Source organism: Girardinichthys multiradiatus, chromosome 8, assembly GCF_021462225.1.
Source record: "Girardinichthys multiradiatus isolate DD_20200921_A chromosome 8, DD_fGirMul_XY1, whole genome shotgun sequence".
Lineage (NCBI taxonomy): Eukaryota > Metazoa > Chordata > Actinopteri > Cyprinodontiformes > Goodeidae > Girardinichthys > Girardinichthys multiradiatus.
Genome location: NC_061801.1, coordinates 27049116 through 27070594, shown reverse-complemented (window position 1 = coordinate 27070594; position 21479 = coordinate 27049116). Strand labels below are relative to the sequence as shown.

The window sequence follows — 21479 nt, the reverse complement described above, 5'->3', positions numbered from 1 at the left end:
CTTAGTGTTGGTAGAAAGTACATCTCAGCAAAGTTTTTAGTAGCACAATGACCCCAGTCCTTTCACCTGAGTGGTTTTGGAGGTATAGGGTCCTAATTTAAGATCTGTGAACCAGAAAAATCTGATTCCTTTGGACGGTACTTTATTAGTTATTAATTTGCTGTTTGCGTGAGTTTATGGCTGTTTCTCACGAGTAATTTAATCTGTTGTCCCTCTGACTGCACTCTGCAGGGAAACTTTGGAAGCGTGGAGATGTGCAGGTACGACCCCCTGCAGGACAGCACAGGGGATGTGGTGGCTGTGAAGAAACTGCAGCACAGCACAGCTGAGCACCTTCGGGACTTTGAGCGGGAAATTGAAATTCTCAAATCACTTCACCATGAGAACATTGTTAAATACAAAGGAGTGTGCTACAGTGCAGGTATGAACAGGCGAATAGGTACCTCCATGCACCACGAACTACCTAAAAACGTTGACATCAGTCTTCTCTTTCTTTACCATTTTCCTACTTTTTTTTCCTTTGCTACAGTTGCATTTTAGAAACATTCACTACCATAGAAACCAAGAAGAAGCCTCCACTCATCAGTATTTAACCCTCCTCTTCCTGTAGGTAGAAGAAACCTTCGTCTCATCATGGAGTATCTCCCCTTCGGCAGCTTGAGAGATTATCTCATCAAACACAAGGACCACATCGATTCCAAGAAACTGCTGCACTATGCATCGCAGATATGCAAGGTGCCACAGTTAAAAAGGCTTTTGGAGACAAACTATGGTACATACTGATGAAACTCAACCTGGCGCTGATTTATGTCACATTAACATGAACTTCTTCCAGGGCATGGAGTACCTTGGCAGTAAGCGTTACATTCACAGAGACCTGGCCACCAGGAACATTCTGGTGGAGAGCGAGATGCGGGTGAAGATCGGTGATTTTGGCCTAACCAAGGTTCTGCCACAGGACAAAGAATACTACACTGTCAGGGAGCCTGGGGAGAGCCCCATCTTCTGGTAAGGACCACACTGCATGGTTTCTAACTGCTCCAGGGTTTGATCCTCTGAATGTCCCCATGTCCTTGAACAGTAAAGAGGTGTTTATTCTCTAAATCATTGCCAAATGTTTACAGTGCCTTGCAAAAATGTTAGCAAGCCCTAAAGCTTTTTCGCCTTTTATGACCTTACAACCACAAGCATTGGTAAATGAAGTGGGAAGTGGAGGAACAACTGAAAATTTACGAAGACATGACCCTCTATCTAAGCTGGCTGGCCAAGGTCAGCATTAATCAGAGAAGAAAAGAGACCACTGGAGGAGCTGCAGAGATCTACAGCTCAGATGGGAAGATCTTTCGACAGAACAACTAAGACGTGCACACCACAATTCTTGTGTAATCCAGGTGTAAAGTTTAAAGAAAAAACTTTAGCTTTCCTCCAATTAAGGAAAAAACACCCTTGCAATAATACTGGCCTGCTCTGACATCACATTGTCATGTGACAGTGGAAGTCCAATGAATACGCTATATAGACAGGAAGTAGTGACTGCTGGGAGATGCTAGGGAGGCGATGGGGAAAAGTTTGCTGGAGGAGTCACCTACTAGGACCAGATTGTGCAAACAGTAGCCAGGGTTTTTTGTAAAAACCACGGAGTTGGCCAGGTATTGATGCCGAGCTAGGAGCCTACTCCTAAGGCAAGAAAGCCTGCAGCTCTACTCAGTCCAGAATTCATCAGTTGAACATCACCTGCTCTAATTGGGCCGGTAGGAGGCTTCATAGGCACCATTTTAAATCCCTGTCCCTTTGCAACTCATTGCTCACAGCCTTTCTACATAAACTCTGATTTATCCCTCTGCTTTTGCCTGCTGGGCCGTTAAACTGGATGTTGCATGTGGCACATACTGCTGCTTGAACTTGGATTTCTCTTGAACTTGTGACTTGAAATAATATGCATAATTCTTATTAGCTTTTGAACTGATGAACTGTGATTTATGATTTGAATGGCCATTTGTCTTGATATATTGTGTGTCTCCGTTTGTTTTCCTGCACAATATATGGTACCAACAAAACAAAAAAAAATCAATTGCCGATGTTCAGTCTCTTACTTTGCTCCTAGAGTCAATTTTTGGGAATCTTCTTTTTCTAGCCTAAGATTAAGTAAAGCACAGGTAACACTTGCTTTTATGGAAGAGGGGCAAGAAGAAAGCCATTGTTGAAAGAAAACTATAAGAAGTCTTGTTTGCAGTTTGCCACGTCATGTAGGGGACACAGCAAACATTTAGGAGAAGTAGGTCTGGTAGAATGAGACCAAAATGTAACTTTTTAGCCACTATGCAAATAAATGTGTGTGGCAAAAAAAACTAACGTTTAAATTACCCTGGTGGCGACTGCATCATGGTGTGGCGCTGCTTTTTTGACCAGCGAGGGAATCCTTTATGAGTTGATGGGAAGATGGATGAAGCGAAATACAGGGCTATTCTCCAGGAGGCTGCAAAAGCCTTTAGACTGAGGCGGAGGTTCATCTTCCAGCAGGATGACCCTAAACAGCCAAAGCTTCAATCCAGTAGTTCAGATTAATACTTTTTATTGTGTTTTAATGGCCCTGTGAAAGTCAGATCAATTGAGAATATGTGGCAAGATTTTTATTTGTGAACTGTTTGAAAACCTGTATCTTATAGACACTTATTTAAATGTCCTCCACTACTTTATGATGTCACATAAAACCCCAGTACAATACAGGGGTTTTTGGTTGTAACGTGACAAATTGTGGAAATATATATAAAAATATATATATGTAAATGTAGCTGTTGTCTTCCAGGTATGCTCCTGAGTCGCTGACGGAGAGCAAGTTCTCAGTAGCGTCAGATGTTTGGAGTTTCGGTGTTGTCGTGTATGAGCTCTTTACCTACAGTGACAAGAACTGCAGCCCACCAGCGGTACTGCGCCTCTTTGTTCTTAGTTTAACTGCTGGTTGTCAGTCTCACACTTCATTTATATTTCCTAATCTAATCTGAGTTTGAAAGCAAGCATCACATTTATTGTTCTGGGATTAGGACTCTTTTGTTAGAACGATTATTGAGCTACAGTCCATAAGACCAGACTCCTCTGTGTTTTAGGTTTTCATGGAGAAGATGGGAAACGAAAAGCAGGGCCAGATGATCGTCTACCATTTGATCGACCTGCTGAAGCAAGGATACAGACTGCCTGTTCCTGAAAACTGCCTAAAAGAGGTCTGCAGCACAGCAACAGCTGAAAATCTACATTTTATTTTCACCCTCATGTGTTTTTTTTTAACTTCTTCTCCTCCTTTATCTTGCTCTTTCAGATTCACAAGATCATGGTGGAGTGCTGGAGCAGTGATCCGAAACTGCGGCCTACCTTCAAGGCCTTAATCCAGCGGGTGGAGACTGTGCGAGACAGCAATGTCAGATGAGACGGGCGCAGTGAATACCTGAACTGTTAACCTGCTGGTGTTGACGTGCGCGAGCCGGTCGTCACACCATGAGAAGACATACCGCTTCACGGAGGAAAACAAAATGACTGAAATAACGAGTACACTACAACCAACTAAAGGAAAGATGTTTCTGAATACAATCCAGGTTTTTTTTTTGCTTTTTACATTCCAAACTGCATCCCTACTGCACTTGAAATCATTGAGGAACATTACAGCCATGTGCCTCACCTCGACACTTTGCTTTAATGTGAGACCATCAAATGAAATTCTGTGCTTCTGTTACAAGTAGGGCTTTTCCAACAAAGAGGTTCCAGTTCTTAACCAGAGCCAGTCTTTGAGTGGTTAACTTTTGTTTTTCTCATGCTAATCTCACATTTTATTATCGTTGGAGCAGGTGTTTTAAACATGGCACTTGCAACGTTTTGACGGGCTGCTGTTCCCCATGAGCTCATGAGCAAAGCAGTTTTTCCGCTGGTCCAGCAGTGAGACAGAGCCATGTTAACGTTGGAAATCTGTAGCACCAATGAAGCACTGGAACCAGTTTGGTGGAAAATGCCCCAAGGCTATCATTAGACCTTTTCTGTTACAGTGAAGTTCTGTTGTACATAGATAAAGCGTCAAGCAAAAGTATTTACACCCCACTGGTAGTTAAGCCTTTATACAGAATTTAAATTAATCACCGCTGGACTGGATTACTAATTAAGTGAGTTCTGAAGGCTTTTTTTTTTTTTTTTTGCACTGCATTTTATTTAAGGGTATCAAAGTAAATGGAGCTACAGTTACGCTCAAAATGATTCTAAGCGCTGGAAGATTCGGGTGTAAAGTATAAAATGTTGCCAGCGTGTTTTTTTTATCACTGTAAGTAATATTACCGTTTTGGAAAGGCCCTGCCAGATTCCAGACTTGAATCTGATCGAGAATCTGGGGAGGGAGCTAAAGATTAGGGTGATGGCACAGAGGCCTTCCAACCTTAGAGACTTGGAGCTCATCACCAAATACCAGTGGAAACATCTGCAAAAATCTGCCAGGGATATGAATAATTTGAGGCTTAACTGTACATTTGTAAATGCACGCCACACTTTTCAGATTTTTATAAACAAAATAATAATAAAAACTAGTGTCCTTTTTTTTTTTTTTCAATTTTGTGTTGATCTACCACATAGAATCCCAATGAAATACACACTTTGCAAGATTTTATTAGCTGGTGATAAAATTATGTTTTTACTACAATCGTTTTAGGTCAAAGATGTGAGATTTAAAATAATTTTAATTTTAAATGTTTACATCTTTTTAATGCAGAATTTATTTTAACAACCATGAATATCTGAGTACTTTCTGTAGCCTGCATTGAATGTGCAGTTACACTGTAACAACTCTGGAGGTTATTATTTTAATTTGTATTTTTTTTTTATGCATCAGACATTATAAATGTTACATGGCTTCATTGTCTGCCTATAGAAAGCTGATAGTGATTTAAAAGGAAATCATTGGAAGTTATGGGTTTATTTAAAAATGTAAGTGATCTTTGGTCATTTAGATAAATGTGTATATTTGCATTGCATTACCAGTCATAAGTGGTGAAATGTTTTTTTTATTTTTTTTATTTAAAGTCACTATTATATAATTCAAATATATATATTTGTCAGAAATATATATATTTGACTAAATGTGCTGGATATTGATGACTGAAGGCTTGCAGTTTTTCATAAACACCAAACACTTATCCATATTGTTTTTGTACATCCAGTGCCTTATGTTAAAAAATATTAGACCAAAGGAGCAAAATTCATAAAAAATGGTGAAAAAGTGGAATTTCAAGTAAAATGAATGGCTTTGGTTAAGATTATGATTACCTTCTGTAAAGCTGTGAAATAGGGCATCTTTGTTTCGCTTCTACAGGTTTTATCAGTGGTGAATTTAAGTTGTTTGTGCTGAAATATGTAAATTTGTAAAATGTGTGTGTTATTTCATGACCAAAGATTTTTATTTTTTTTTTTTATAAATACACACATTTAAACTGCTGGCCTTATTTCCACGTTTATTTCCTGCATTGAGTTTTGACCGATAAATGTAAATGGCTGTAAACCTGTGATGTAAGGTTGACGTGTTTTTACTCTTGAGCCACTAAAGAAAAGGTTTCTTTGTTAGGATCGTAACATCGGGAGGTGATGGTTTTGTCTTAAGGTCAGATGTTCGCTTTTGTTGGCAAATAAAATTCCGATCTTTGCCATTTTATCCTTGGGGTGATGATTGAAAACGATCAGGCAGCCGGAACGTCGTGGGAAAAGGCCAATGAATTCACAGCAGCTTTAACAACACTAATGAGGAATATTATGTTGATTGTCTTACTGTACTTTAATCTGGCAAAAAAGTCACTAACATTTGAACATAATGACATTGCAAGACAGTTCATATTAACATAGTAATTAAAATTTATTCCATGTTTCAGGGAAGGTGAGAGTCTACATACAGAACATGGTTTATGTTAAAATAAGTAAGAAGAAAGAGGTTAATGGCTGCTGTTGAACAAATATAAACCAACCCTTTCCCCTCTTTTTGCTCCAACCAAATGACCTAATCTTTAGTATCCTGGCAGCCTTTTGTCCCTCCCGCCCGCCTCAGCACAACCGTCCAATATCGTTCTTGGTGCAGCCTTGGTTACAGCACATCCCCGCCACGCCCAGAGAAAAGTTCCTCTTCTTCTTGCTCGCTACGAGCCGGTCAGAGGCATCTCTGTTCTCCTCCTGCTCTCCTAAAGACGTGGACTCCCTCAGCTGGCCTGGGAAGCTAGAAGAGGACTGCTGTCTGTCATTCGTGGCTTTGTAAAGGGTCAAGAGGTCTGCTAGGGAGGAGGACGTGGCAACGGGGAGAGGAGATTTTTCGTCTCTGAGATCTGTGCCACGCTGCCAGGTCTGCCGGTCATCTTCAACCGCAACATCACCGAGGGAGGTCCAGTGGAACGGGTCTGGAGGAAGGAGAAATGTCCCCAAATTTGTGAAATGTGTTCTTTCACATGGAAAAACAACCAGTTCATAACGTGTGCTTATTGCAGAGATGATTTTTAGGAAGAAGTACATTTCACAGCTAATACTTGCTTATAATAACCTACTTTCTCCCAAAGTTTTCAGTATTTCTTTTTATTTCAATCTTGACTGGTTTCAGTGAAAAATGCAACTTTATCTTAGTTTGTCCAACACCGTAATAAAAGTGCACACCCACGAGATCTTAATGACAAAGTAGCTGGTTTGACTCACCCGATTCCCCCACTGTGGATCGTTTCCACCTGGAGCCGCCGCAGGTGAAAATGACGGCTCTGATAAACTCTCTCCCGCACAGTTTCACCCCATAGTCCCTGGGCACGATCAGTCTGCTCATCACATCGGCTCCCAAGCTGTCGCAGGCGCCTCCCACGCACATCACAGCCAAGGCAACGGTCATTCTCCACAGCATCTTCACTAAAGGCAGAAACTAACCTAACCAGGGACCTGACAAGTTAAGAGTTGAAAATCCTGTGCTGACTTTTTTTCCCACCTGCAGAGTTCAATTAAAGCCCATTGAAGTTGCGACAAATGCTTCAATTTGTCTGCTTCGTGCTCCTCTGGTTCTCTCTATGCCAGTGGGCACAACCTTATATACTGTAGTCAGTAGTTCACTCATGGACCTGTGCGTTTCTGCTGCCCGCCCTCCCTTCCTGCATGAAACACACACGCACGTCACTTAGACTGATGGCACTGACGTACTTGGAGTTGTTTCTTTGTTGTAGTAATATTGCACACACCGTCTATGCAGGAAGATAAAAAATGCACCTGATGAAAGAAAGGTGTGATATTTAATCACAAAATAATATCTAAGACAAGATTTATTGCAAGATTTCTTTTATTACCTTTACAATTACTTTCAATGTCAAATGCAACTGGTTTAAATAGCAAATAAAATGTATGAATAAAAAGCTTTGGTATGATGGTCCACTATCAAAGACCCTCTGAGTTATCAAACAGAAGAATTACTGAACAGATGAGATGTTGTATCCATCAATAATTGACAGTTATTCAGTTTTTCTGTCCCCTAGTGGCCTGAATCATTAACTACAGACTTTGCCAGGAGCAATTTGTCTGCTATTGAACGTTTGCTTATTATTATCAATTATATTTTATCCCATTACAGCACAGTAAATGTACACATAATTAACTCATCTGAATTAGTATTCTGCCTCCACCAATCAGCTTTCAACAATACAAATCAAAACGGCTACAGATTTATTTAAAGGTCCGTGATGTGGACTTGGTGCAAACCGCGGCCTCCAAGACTTTTAAAGAAGTCCGATCAGACCTGACAGCTGTTCTCTATGATGAAACAAAAATAGCACAGGTGAACGCACCGGTTGGACGGTTTGGATCTTGACTCGTGTCACAACCAATGCATCACTTCTCCAAAAGGGAGATGAGGGCGCTTTTGGCACGCCGGGCCTTCTCTATGCTCTCAAATGTTGGCATTCCCAGAGGCAGGTCCAAACGGTCGTGCTCAGACGCCATGATATTCTCGGCCTCGCCTAAAGGTGCAACAAAACCCAATGTAAATAGAATGTAGCATATCAATGTCATTGAAGCTGTCATCTTCTTCCCAACATACGACAGTCACTTCCCTTCTGTAAGCCCTTTTTGTGAATCAGTGGTTCTGCCTCTTAAAGTCGGCATATTTGATTTCTAGTAGAAAATGTTCTTAAATACACTCATCAGCAGGAATGTCTGAACAGTTCGAGGCTTTTAATGCTTCTATTTAGTCTTTTTGTCCTGATGAAAGGATAATACAACACCTAACATGAATAAATATTCGAATGAAGACTTAGATCCACAACGTGAATTTAGCACGGTCACATAGCTTTAAAGCACAGTCCACAAGAGGATGGATGAATGGATGGATGGATGGATGGATGGATGGAGGAAGTAAGGAAGGAGTTAGGATACAAGGAAAAACTAAGGAGGAAAAATGAGACAAGGAAGTAGAACACAAGGAAAGAGAAAGGGAAAAACAAGTGAAGGAAGGCAAGATAAAAGAAAGGAAGGTAGGGCACAAGGGACAAAATGGAAGGAAGATAACAAGAAAGGTAACAAGGGAATAGCACAAGGAAGGACAGAAGTAAGGGAGGTAGAACACAAAAAATTAAGATGAAGGAAGGAGAGAAGAATGAAGGTAGGATACGAAGGAAGGACACAACAAAAGAGGGACAGAAGGGAAAGGAAGGAACAGGAAGGGAAGACAAGGAAAAGATGGAACACATAAGAAGAGAGGTAAGGCACAAGGATTGAAGTACATACCACGGGAAAATATACAAAAAGGGAAAGAAGTAAGGGCACAAGGAGGGACAGATGGAAAGGAGGACTAACATGTAGATAATGGGACTGGGACGGCATAGTTTTTCTTTCGTCTGAGGGTTGAGGTCCGGGTCAGACGGTCAAACATGGACACAGCTGGGCGTTCCAACAGGGAAATGATCCTAAACTATGTTTGGGATAATTAGAGCAGGCCACCATTGAGCTTTAGATCCTTAATACATTTAAAAATTGTTCAATAGTTTCTTTTTTAAAAACATTTAAAGTTGTTATTATATCATCTTTCCACTCTGGAAAAAGAAGAACTCAAGTGATTTCGAAATCCAAAATTAAATGACATTTATGCTCATGATCCGTGTACGTCTCAGCAGTGCTGTATGCATTCTCAATAAAATATGTCGCCTCTACATCTCAGTAGCCTCACCTCTCATCCGATAGATGAGCGTCCCATAGGCGTTGTCCATCTGATAGGCAAGTATGATGCTGAGAGGAACAATCGGAGCCATCATGCCAACTTTTCTGCTTTTAATGGCTCTGAGGATGAACAAAAAGAAGGAACGTGTTTATATTTCTGCCTCCAAATTATGAATTTGTGATCAGCTTGAATCCTAAAAATCTAAAGAATTCACAAGGCCTCATTACAAAAAACAAGCAGAGTTTCATGTTATGGCCTTCTGGCGCCACCTTTCAGTTACAGGTTGATGCGTTAACTTGTGTGACATCCGGATGGTCGCTGACGGCATCTGTAAATGCCACCGGATGATCAAATAAACTGTGAAGACTCGCACTTTCATCACTCACATGCAGGTTGAAGCAGGTTTGTCTCTCCTAGTGATTTACTACTAAAGGAGCTTGGCTGCTCCACTTCTCACCCTGCTGTTAGTCCCAATGTGGCCACTGCAAAGAAGGAGCCGAAGTATTTGAGAAACTCTCTGGACCAGGCGATCTGCATGGCCATCTGTCTCTCTCTCATCTGGTTCTGCATCAGGATCTGACGCTCCATCTGCGTGGAAACACGCAAACATACGCAGATGCAGATGAAGAAATGTATCTAAATACAGTGTAGTATTTCTAGAAAAAACATTTGTTGACATAAAACAATTATAAGAAAGTACTATTTAAATTTAAAATAATTTAGGTTAGATTAATTATCTGAAATTTTCAGAATTTCTCCTTATAGGAACTTGTTCTGAATGGAGTTAATTGATTAAAGTTGGACTTATTGCCAAAAGGCAAAAACAGTTACAATAATGTTTTCTTAAATAAAAGGAGTATCATGGAAAAGGTTTACAGGATAAGTTTCTCTATTTTCTTGCATATTTTCCAGTTTCTAAAAAGCATCAAAGCGTGGGTCAAAGCGAGGAGGACCAAGTCAGTCCAGGGTTAGGAAGGCTGCATCCATGCTGATTAACCTCAGCAAGGCCATTGTATTGTCTTTCGTTTCCTGTCTGACGCCCACACTCCAGCCTGAGTCCATTTAGACAAACACATGCATCCTTGATAGCCTGACTGAGTGACATTCTCAGTTAAAAACCTTTTATTCCCCAAAAGTGAAAGTGTCAGAGATGAGCTTTTGTTTCCACCTACAGGGACGTGACTATGACCTGGCGATGATAAAAAGCCAGCTTTCATCTGAGCGGACGGTGTAAGCAAAATACCTAAATTAGACCATTTTCCAGGAGTTGAGTTGATTCGACAAATTTACACTGACAGGTGCTTTTGTGTGGAATGGCAGGCAGATCTGTTCAACTGTGTTAGAAATGAAATTGTACACCTAACGCAAAAACATTACATTTTTTGGTGACAGATAAAATGACTAGTATTCTCAGAAAACTGAACAAAACAGAAGCATCCGCCTGAATGAGTCAGAGGCAATTTAATAAGGTTTCATGAGGGAGTTGGCTGCACATTGACCCATTCCCGGTACAAAATGTCTTTAACTTGTCAAGCGCGAGCATGACCACTCAGTGCCTTCCTCTGGATGACACTATGCATGACAAATAGCCTGGCAACCCATCATCAGCCCCATCGATCATTTCATTGGAACAATCAGCCAGTCCAACACATAAGGCGCCTCGCAAAAATACTCGTTTCTTTGAAACGTCTCTTTATTCGTGGCCTGCAAATGCATTCCACTCTATTCAACTCTATGACCCGAATACAGCTGCTCACTGAGGGCCTCAGAGGTCTGCTAGAGAACATCAGAGAACAAACAGCATCATGAAGAGCAAGACACACGTTAGTCACACTAAGGAACACTCTATATGTGTGTTTAAAAACTAACACTGTACATCGCCCTGAACAAAACGTCCCCTCAATGAAGCATGGTGGTGGCAATGTCATGCTGTGGGATGCCATTTTGTGGCAAAAATGAGTTGCTCGTTTGCAGCAAAAGGTAGTAATTGAAAATATTCATTCGAAGGGGCCTGAATACAAATACACTCCACACTTTTCAGATTTCTTTACTTGCATGAAATTCTGAAGACTATGCATTTCCTTCCACTTAACAATAAAGCATCACTTTGTGTAGGTCTAGTTAGTGGCTTTCAATGAGAAAAATGTTCAAAACAAAAAAATACAGATGCTTTATTTCTACTGGTTTACATACCATAGCTAGTCCAACATTATCCAGATTTCATCAGGTACAGCAGCTGCCTTTGTGGGCTCCCAGCTCTACCTGAACTGTCTCACATCAGTAAACTGACCTAATGTGCAAACACTCAAGGATCAAGCATGGATCAACAATCCCTGCTGGTAAAGACATGATGTGCTTTCTGTTGTGAAAACCTGAAGTAGACCAGTTGGGGTACTTACAGACTGAAGTACCTTTAAATCAATGGTAGTTAGCACTGATGAACAGAAAAGCAACTCAGCAAAGTTTACCTGTAATCATGTGGCCAGAGCATAACTGGGGGAAAATTACAGTCAAAGCCATTTGCGCGAACAAAGCGCAATCAACTCTTAACTTCAATTTAATTGTATTTTTCTTAAATATGAAACTGGACTGAATGTTGAGGGTGTGAGCTGCAGCTGTGAGGTTTGTACAGCTTCAACCAACAACACTCAAATGTGACAAAAGAGACGTGCAGAGGTTTCAGGAAGTCTGGAGAGTTTGCAAAGTTATTAAACATGTAGATGCATCACTGAGTGCTTATACGTTTCACACTGCAGGGACACTCAAAGCATTTGTTTACGGCACTTCCTTCTATCAAGGAGTGCTTTATTATAGGGAATCGCTCTCACACATCATGGAGTGATTTTAAACTTATCGAAAGAGAGCTGAACTAGAAAACATGACACATCCCAGCAATCAAAGTCTTCCAGAGAAACAATGTAATCATGTTACACGAAGGGTTGCTCTGATCACATGAGATGCTTATTTCTTCCTCATCTTTTCTATTTCTGTATAAAATCTGAGTTAATCACTTCCTAATTGAACTGAACCTGAAACTGAACCTCTGCAGGGCCAGATGAACTCAGACGTTTTGGATTTCACCAAAGATGTTGACTTGATAAATATTAATTAATTGCATGAGAAGCTAAAGTTTTTAATACGGCAACTGTACAATGATAATATGCTTTTTTTGTAAATAAAATAAAATTACATTTATAGAACTGGTGAGAGAGTTAAACTCCTTTTTCAGTTGAATGACATTTTCAAATTGTCTGTCTAATAACCTGGGGCCCTTCTGGTCAGGACCTTCAATGATCCAGAGAGAAGGTGAGATAAATGTGCTTCTTTTTATTGCATGCAGTCACATGTGGATACCTAATCTCAATTTTAACAATGCTGAAGTAATATAAACAAACAATAAAGCCTCACCAGAAAATCTTAAAGTTATTTGGTGAGGAATAAGTTAGGACACCCCACATTTATTCCCACTTAAAATGGCTAAAATTACACATCTGGCTTCCCCCCACACAACAAAAACATACATGTTTGGTTAATCAGCCCCTCTTTATTGCCCTTAGATGATGGTGTGTCTCCATGTTTCCCTGGGATGGACTGGTGACCTGTCCAGGTAGTACCCTGCACCTTGCCAACCAGCTTCCTTACAACCTTTCCAGGATTAAACAGGTTTAGGAAATGGATGGATGGGTTTTTTTGGTATGAGCATATAACTATTTTCAATACAGTCAATTATTTTCAAGTGTTTTTTTTAAGAGATATGGGGGAATACAAAAATGCAATTAGAAACAGCCAAAAAAGCTTTCACCAGTCCATCTTTTTGTTTAAATGCACAATAAGTTACTTGAAACTCTTAGCTGTTAAAGTCAGTTTCAGTTTTAATATTAGGCTCGCACTAATAGGCTAACATATTCTTTTAATGAGTGTAAACTGGAACTACCTGGGTTCTAGAAACTTGAAATATAACAAGATGCAGGGTTCCTACACATTATCCATGAAAACATAAATGACCTTTACAACCTCCACAAATTTATGGCAGAAATGTCTACAGTAGGATCCTGGAATAAACAGAAACTGGACGAAAGAAAGGAAACATATAACAGTTACACAGTTATGAGGACACAAAGAAGGTAGAGAGATTACAAGGAAAGAAAATAAGGAAGGACAAAAGGGAGGAAGGTGGAAGGAAAAGAAAAGAGAAGACGGAAAGAAGGGAAGGAAGAAAGAGAGAAAATATACAAGGATGAAAGGGAAGACACAAAGGAGGAAGGATGTAAAGAAAATGACATTTAGTCTGTGGGATAGGAAATAAATTAAGGAAATACAACTACTTTTCCAGACTAGAGGTACAAAAAATGCGTTTAATATTGCTTCAAACATTAAATGAACCAATGAAAACAAGCATTAGTCACGGTTTCTCTTAGTGACTTCAATACAAAAGATCCCTAGAGGGAAATGTGGGCATTCAGTGAAACAGCCATTTGTTCAGCACGCCTGAACATGAATGTAACCCGGGAACCACTGTCGGTATTAACTGTGTATGCTTGTGGGGTTTCTGCGGAAAGTTTCATACCTGCATTGAATATGAAACTAACCACTGGAATCCACTGACACGTGCTGACCGCAACGAGGAGGACCCTCCAGGAAGTAGGAACTTACAGCCTTTTCAGTGCCGAAAGGTACAGAGAAAAGCTCTTGGCTAAGTGGCAGGAACTAAATGATGTCATGGTGGCTCAGTTAGAGTGATTAATAAGAGCAGAAAGCATGAAACAACCACGTTACTCTCGATTGTAGTGAGAAATGTAAAGTAAAACACTTACTGACTTAATCATTCACTGAATCTAAAACAAGCAGCAGCAGCATCGTGTTTATTTCAAACAAACTGTAAAGATTTATTATTTAACATCATAAACAGTCAGCTACTGACCAATTACCTGAACTCTGACTGATAAAAGCAACAACATCCATAGAGTCTAGCTGGGATGGGTCCATCCAACATCCTTTTGATCAAGAAGCCCAAATGTGTCAACAATATTGAGCTTATAATAAGTCAGTCAGTCAGTCATTTTCTACCGCTTATTCCATAGTGGGTCGCGGGGGAGCTGGTGCCTATCTCCAGCAGTCTATGGGCGAGAGGCCCATTATATTTTAAAGAACATCAAAATTATTAAAAATACTTCATCTGTAAATATTCAATCCATCACTTTAAAAGGGATATTGTCTAAATTGCAATTCTGTAATATTGACTAAAAGCCATATTTTACACCAGTTAGTTGTGGGCACATTAATTGACTCCCCTGGTGAAAATAAGTAAAATTCCTTCAAATAAAATCTAATACTGAAAAGATTTTTAAAATCCAACCTTTGATTTGAATACTTTAACTTACTTGGGAGGGAAATCCTATAATAAGAAACAATGGCACAATTATTGGTACCCCTAAAAATCCCTTTAAAATAAACGAATGGAGGCATTTTTTATTAATACTTTTTTACGTTCATCAGTGATTGTAGAACCTTCTAATTAGTAATCCATGATGTTCTGTTTCACCAGGGAATGACAGGTGATTTCTCTTAGTTGTTCTCCAATAGGCTCGAAAAGGTCTCAAATTTACCTTGCAACCACACACAGTGAGCAAGCTGGCAGAGGAGGTAAAATCTGGAAAACCACCTCAAGCCTACTGGTAACTATGGAGGAGGAACTGTGATGCTGTGGGTCTGTGTCCCATCCAAAGAGACAAGGAACCTTGAAAGCTTACAAATACCAGGGCATTTTAAATAAATACCTGGTTGTCTCTAAGAAAATACCAAAAAATGGGTCATGATCAGGTCTTTTAGCAGGGTAATAATCCAGAGCATATGACCAAATAAACACGGTGATGTTTCTTTAGACCAAATGTCTGAAGCATTCTTCCATGGCCTAAATCCTATAACAAACCTGTGGGGTTAGCTGAAGAGAGGTGAGCATAAGAGACGGCCCAGAACTCTCCTAGAACTCCCGGAGATCCACAGCGGTGGTTACCAAAACTAGGGTTGCAAATCGGCAAGTATGAGGTCTCAAGATCTGCCTCCAAAGTCAAACTAAATAACAAAAATGAATAATAATGATCAAAATAAAATAAAATGTATGCAATATATGTTACAACACATCAAAAACAGAACCTACAAATACTACTAAAGGTCAGAACCAATGATCCACAGAGATTGTGCAAAGAGGTCCAGCCTTGAGAAATCTTACAGGAGACGCCTACTGGCCAAAGAGGCTTGTTCACAGCAGGAGTGACAATCCCAGCATGTGGTTAAAAACAATTATTTAATAACACTGAGTTAATTAACTGTTCTGAACTAGTCAGTCAGTCTGTCATTTTCTACCGCTTATTCCATAGTGGGTCGCGGGGGAGCTGGTGCCTATCTCCAGCAGTCTATGGGCGAGAGGCGGGGTACACCCTGGACAGGTCGCCAGTCCACCACAGGGCAACACACAAACAACCATGCAAACACTCATTCATTCACCTAAGGGCAATTTAGAGTGACCAATTAACCTAAGCATGTTTTTGGACTGTGGGAGGAAGCCGGAGTACCAGGTGAGAACCCACGCATGCACGGGGAGAACATGCAAACTCTATGCAGAAAGACCCCCGGCTGGGAATCGAACCCAGGACCTTCTTGCTGCAAGGCAACAGTGCTACCAACTGCGCCACCGTGCTAATCCCGAACTTATCTTAGCTGATGGTGCCAGTAAATGTGGCCGGCACTGGAACTGTGTTCCTGAAATGACAGAGCTGACAGTGTCTGTCTATTTTAACTTGATGACAACTTCTTACTTATTCTGAAAGCGAAACATTTATCGATACATGTACTTCGAAACAGGATAAAATAAACCTTCTATACACTACCGACATTACAGAGCATGACGAAGAGGTTTCGAGAAAGGCCAGGCAAGCAATGGCAGGAAACAGAAGAGAAGAATACGTGAAAAGCAGAAATGAGACACGATCTAATCTGAAGGTGGCAAAGTGAGAACAAAACAAAGCCCAAACCAAGCAGGAAACTCACTGACATTTATATAGGATTGCAGCTTTATCAAATTTAGGCAAAAGCTTGACAAAGGTATGTGCAGAAATCATCACAAATCATCCTGGATATTCACGCTCTATGGTACAAGCTGTTGGGAGGAGAAGCAGAAGCAGATGGGTCACACAACAGAGAAGCACATGCTGGAAAGAAGTAGCATCTACTCAACATGGGATCGAATGGGACTCAGATATAAGGGAATCTGGAAATGCACACAGTTCGATCAGTATATTTCACAGGTTTCAGATCAGATTCCAGTTATTAAGGCCATTTAGAGCATTTTTTCCAGTACAAATTTCTGATCTAGAACCTAATTTTTCTGATTGCCATCATAACCAGAACTAAAAAGCTCAATGTGGTTTGCAGAAAACAAGACCAACAACTAGAATTGCACTAAACTCAAAATACACCAGTGATTGTTTAAATGCAGCCATGACCTAGATCACTTGTTTGGTAGAAACATATGAAGGCATTTAAAGTTATGCAAACAAACCGGGCTATTCGAGCGACTGCGCCCGAATTTATCTTGGTCTAATCAAACCTGTCAACTGGAAAGACACATTTCAAGCACTGTAGAGGTAGACATGTTCATTGTATCTGTTTAGAACTGCACCATCATGCTGCCCCTATAAAAATGCATCAAGTACTCGAAGAATACAGAACTAACTCAATGAAACTCCTGCATGGAACACAGGAAGATGTCTCATCTATACAAGCAGAAGGTTCCTCTTAGCAATTGTGCAACTTTCCATTTACTGTTTGAAAAACTTCCCTATTGGCCTAACGTTGACTTTCACAAGCTGTCACAACCAAATGCAGAGGCGTTTTCCTCTTTGATAAAAGCTTTAAAAACATTAATAGAAACCATAATCCTGCAAAGCATAAGTGGGTATAGAAAATCCATGGTTGGACATCCCATTGAAAGTATATCTGGCATCTACAAAAAGTGGCAAATGTTGCTGATCTGATTTTCTGTTTCACTCTAAAAGGCAGCTCTTTACATAAAAAAAAGGTTACCGTATTTTCCGCACTATAAGGCGCACTTAAAAATCTTTAATTTTTTCAAAAAATGACAGTGCGCCTTGTAATCCGGAGCGCCTTATATATGGATCAATTGGTTAATTGGTTGATCCATACTGGTTGTACACGGCGCTCTGTCAAAATGTTTCAGTACGACTGGTAAACTACAAAGCCGCACCGCTTGCAGCATTACGGCTACCGTAGTCAGGGGTGTCGCCAAAGTAATAGCGGTAAACACCTGTACTGTGCTTACTCCTAGTCCAACACCACTTGTGTGTGTATAACGTTTGAATGTACTGTTGCAGGAATTGCCTGAACTATATGTGATTAGAAGCTCAGTGTGTGGGGTGTATGTTTCGTGTGTGTGTATGGAAGATGTTGACATTACTCCTCCGGACAGAGGTGGCGCTGTGTGCTGCCGTAGCTGAGAATCAAGAGTGAAGGAGTGACGTCGGTATTATTGTGTGTGTGGGGTGGGTAGAGACGGCGACCGGAGCAGCGGTGTATGAGTCTGTAAGCCCTGTGTTTTTACGTGCTGCAAAGTCATTAAAAAGAACCCCAAATCTGGTCAACAACTCAGTGTTTTGATGCTGTTTCTTCATGCTCAACTCAGCAACGTATGAGTGAGGGAGTTAACCCCGAGGAAACTAGTAACTTCGGCCCTGGAGAAAGCGTCTCCACTGTGTCATCAGACTACGGTCAGGGGACAGAAACAGGAAAGGTTAACAGTACTAACGTTTGATTTAGTGCATCAAACTGTTTCTTTTACGTGTTTACTGAATCAGGGGAAAGTTCCCTTTCACGTTTTAACTAACGTTTGATTTCAACTTCAACTTCATAGACTCCAATGCATTCCTAACGTGCGGTTGGCTCTATTCAATAGAATTCTATGTAGAGGAGACCTTACCATGAGAGTGAATGGAGTTATCAGAACGCTGGTTTGTAGTGTATTAATAAAGTTTGACTGACTGACTTATCTGACTGTTTTGTTGACATTCTCTTTAGCACAGCTCCATCTAGTGGATGCATAACGCAACCCCAGTCAAACGTTTGACTGCAGTAGCTTCTATTCTATGCGCCTTATAATCCGGTGCGCCCTATATATGAAAAAAGTTCTAAAATAGGCCATTCATTGAAGGTGCGCCTTATAATCCGGTGCGCCTTATAGTGCGGAAAATACGGTAATTTCTCTATATCTAATCAGCAATGGGATAAAAAGATGGGCTGCTTCTCAGAAAGAATCAAGTTGTGATAGAATATTCAGTGTTTTGAGCAGTACTCAAAAAGCGTGGAGGGTAAGGCGAAACTTTAGACCACCTGTATGCTCTGAGTAGGACAAAAGATCGTAGATAAAAAAAACTATTTGACCTCCCTACAGCTCTACAACCAGCAGCCAAACATTTTTCAGAAAAGGCTAACAAAAGACAATGCTAACGTCAATTCACTGCTTGCGTTAAAGCATGCGTCATAAAAATTAGACCAATGTCCAGGAAATGTTATGGCTGATCTCAAGATGGAGGCCATTATTCAAACACAATGACCGAGTGGCTTTGACTTAAGGCAACAGCATGACAGGGATCAATTAGCAATGACTGATGGGACGTTTCTGACATCTTAATGCAGGGGGAGGTAACAACGCAGCTTTGTGTAGACATTTTAAAATGGCCATGATCACTCTGACCTATTTAATTAGGCGATGTCAAACTAACTTTCAAATGCAAAAAAAATAAAGTAGTAAAATTATTTCATATCATTGAACATTAAGAGCTCTCACCCTCAGCGACCCTGGAAATTTTACTTGAAAGTTTCATCTCATAGTTTTATTTTAATTTATTTTTACATATTATTCAAAAAGTCCAATTAAACTGTATACAAGCTGATTTGGAATGTGAACTATAAAAATTTAAAGTAGCTAAAGAGAGCTGAGCCTATAAAACAACACGGAGGCACCTCAGTAATGCATAAATATGCATCTAATATCCCTCAATGAGTCATCTTCAGGGCCCAGATGGTGGCACTGTGTAATTCAATTGCCAAACCTTTGCCATCATTGTATTGTGTTGTATTAGTCATCACCTTCCACGTTTTAAAGCTGGAAATGCTGAGAGGATTTCAGGTGCAGGCCACAGAGCAACCCTTTTGGGTGTAAATTTTCTAATTTCATTGACATTATGACACCCACAGACCCCACCTGCTGCTCGGCAGCTTGCAGGCATGAATAAATCAAAGGGAATTGTCTCTAATGGAGAATGGAGCGCGTAAAAAACAATATTTTTGCTTTAATTAAAAAACATGGAAAAACAAAAGAATCATATGAGGGCAATAAAAGCCTGTACTCCAGACGGAAATGCAGAGATGCAAGGGAAGCTTTGAAACTGTTGGTATGTGACTCATACAAGTAGGAAAGAAATGCCTGACAGACATGTCAGATCAGTCTTACATTATAAGCCGATCTGCGATGTATGAAAGTTACATCTACTCAAGTGTCCTTAAATATCACAAAGCCTCATACTGTAATATTTTAAATAAAAATGAATTGTTCAATTATTGTTATATTATCATATATATGTATATATAACGTCATCAAACAACATACATTTGCACAATGCCCTTTAAAGTTTTTTATTTGTAAAAACAAAAAAAAGAAATGATGTATAATTTTTGTCCCACTTCACAATTGTATACCACTGTGTGTTGGTCTTTCACATAAAATTCCAATAAAATACATTTATGTTTGTGGTTGTAATGTAACAATATGTGGAAAAGTTCAAGGCGTATGAATACATTTAACAAGCCAATGTACATGCAGAATAAGAGTGACAGATCTGGTAAGATCACGTGTTCGACTCAGTGATGCATCTGCTGCATTATGATTTAATCTATTTTTTACAAGTTTGGTTACCTGTGCTCCTTCAGCGCAGCATATATAATCTCTCTCTATATAAAGAGATTATATATATATATATATATATATATATATATATATATATATAGTCAGTCATTTTCTACCGCTTATTCCATAGTGGGTCGCGGGGAAGCTGGTGCCTATCTTCAGCAGTCTATGGGCGAGAGGCGGGGTAAACCCTGGACAGATCGCCAGTCCATCACAGGGCAACAAACAAACAACCATGCACACACTCATTCATACACCTAAGGGCAATTTAGAGTGACCAATTAACCTAACAGGCATGTCTTTGGACTGTGGGAGGAAGCCGGAGTACCCGGTGAGAACCCACGCATGCACGGGGAGAACATGGAAACTCCATGCAGAAAGACCCGGGCCGGGAATCAAACACTATGCATACGCATCATCTCTTCTGCCTATTATCAAATACCAATAAGCAGGACTTTATCTCCCATATTTTATCATTAAAAGATGCAATGTGCAAAAACCTAAAGCAGGGTATAATGTTTTTAATGCATGCATCATTTAAAAAGTATAACAATGACCGTCGTTTACAGTGCAGGTCCAGTTTGTATTATTGTGTTGCTGTCACCTTGACTGACCTGCAGCCGTGAATTATGAAGCATGAACTCCTGCTGCTTTTGTAAGTTTGCATCCATGGATTTAGACATGAGGATGCCCATGTTGGATCCTGACGAGCAAAACACACAGAAAAACAAAGTCATTCTGTAACGGAAACGAGGGCAGCAAATGTGACATCTTACAGACACGATAAATAGCTGCATTTGTTCATGTTATAGTGACCTTGTCACTGCTACAGAGTAAATAAACTTGAGTTGACATTTAGTTGACTAAAGCATCGGTAAATACAAACCTTTGTTTATTATTTGGATTATAACTGCTTAGCCTGCAGAGTGTACTGTTAAGGAACTTGAGATAGAAAACAAAATGTGTGAAACCGAGTTAGCAAACTGAGAAGGCTAATATGGCTAGCCTAATTAAATAGCTTCTTTTGCTCCTCCTGATAGGATTTGCACCTATTAATTGTAAAGTCATGGCTAACTATAAAATAAAGATTTACATACCTAAAATACCTTGAGGCGAAACTTTAGAGGAAATAGATTAAAAAGACAGAAACATTTATTTATCAAAATAAAAGCTACGTGAGCTGCAGTGCTAATACCGGAAGTCCATTGGTGTCTTGCCTTCCGGGCGGACCTTCAAAATACGTTACATTTAACCATTTTCATTCTCAATAAATTAGAGTTTTCGGTTAAATAAATAACAACCAAGCATGCTTAG

General features: G+C 40.0%; 3 protein-coding genes across 4 annotated transcripts in view; 1 reads left to right on the top strand and 2 right to left on the bottom strand.

The window, feature by feature from the left end:
* The window catches only part of jak2a (Janus kinase 2a), a 43662-nt gene extending 37985 nt beyond the window's left edge, over positions 1 to 5677 (top strand). Inside the window, exons 19-24 of the mRNA XM_047372357.1 lie at positions 232 to 421; positions 611 to 735; positions 836 to 1008; positions 2807 to 2924; positions 3105 to 3218; positions 3314 to 5677. Coding sequence (XP_047228313.1) covers positions 232 to 421; positions 611 to 735; positions 836 to 1008; positions 2807 to 2924; positions 3105 to 3218; positions 3314 to 3421 — 828 coding nt within the window. The 3' untranslated portion in view covers positions 3422 to 5677. The remainder of the gene's footprint in view (positions 1 to 231; positions 422 to 610; positions 736 to 835; positions 1009 to 2806; positions 2925 to 3104; positions 3219 to 3313) is intronic.
* A 173-nt stretch (positions 5678 to 5850) lies between these two features.
* On the bottom strand, positions 5851 to 7150 carry rln1 (relaxin 1). The gene is made up of 2 exons (XM_047372358.1): positions 6697 to 7150; positions 5851 to 6407 (listed from the first exon to the last, which is right to left on the bottom strand). The coding sequence occupies exons 1-2, from the start codon at positions 6890 to 6892 to the stop codon at positions 6061 to 6063; spliced, it is 543 nt and encodes a 180-aa protein (XP_047228314.1). The 5' UTR covers positions 6893 to 7150; the 3' UTR covers positions 5851 to 6060.
* Positions 7151 to 7300: 150 nt separating this feature from the next.
* On the bottom strand, positions 7301 to 21406 carry plgrkt (plasminogen receptor, C-terminal lysine transmembrane protein). 2 transcript variants are annotated; one of them, XM_047372360.1, is made up of 6 exons: positions 21263 to 21364; positions 21052 to 21107; positions 20780 to 20868; positions 9645 to 9775; positions 9197 to 9306; positions 7301 to 7991 (listed from the first exon to the last, which is right to left on the bottom strand). In XM_047372360.1, the coding sequence occupies exons 3-6, from the start codon at positions 20858 to 20860 to the stop codon at positions 7864 to 7866; spliced, it is 450 nt and encodes a 149-aa protein (XP_047228316.1). In that variant the 5' UTR covers positions 20861 to 20868; positions 21052 to 21107; positions 21263 to 21364; the 3' UTR covers positions 7301 to 7863. The 2 variants fall into 2 exon arrangements, with proteins under 2 accessions (XP_047228316.1, XP_047228315.1); XM_047372359.1 differs by lacking the exon at positions 21052 to 21107 and having other exon boundaries at positions 21263 to 21406.
* Positions 21407 to 21479: the final 73 nt, after the last annotated feature.

What these genes read in the sequence shown, in the direction of transcription:
- plgrkt (XM_047372359.1), bottom strand. Translation starts at nt 20,860, where the DNA reads ATGGGCATCCTCATGTCTAAATCCATGGATGCAAACTTACAAAAGCAG. An exon ending in TTCATAATTCACGGCTGCAG is followed by an intron (nt 9,776 to 20,779) that starts GTCAGTCAAGGT and finishes GTTTCCACGCAG; the next exon opens with ATGGAGCGTCAGATCCTGAT. An exon ending in ACATTGGGACTAACAGCAGG is followed by an intron (nt 9,307 to 9,644) that starts GTGAGAAGTGGA and finishes GTTCATCCTCAG; the next exon opens with AGCCATTAAAAGCAGAAAAG.
- rln1 (XM_047372358.1), bottom strand. Translation starts at nt 6,892, where the DNA reads ATGCTGTGGAGAATGACCGTTGCCTTGGCTGTGATGTGCGTGGGAGGC. An exon ending in ATCCACAGTGGGGGAATCGG is followed by an intron (nt 6,408 to 6,696) that starts GTGAGTCAAACC and finishes TCCTTCCTCCAG; the next exon opens with ACCCGTTCCACTGGACCTCC.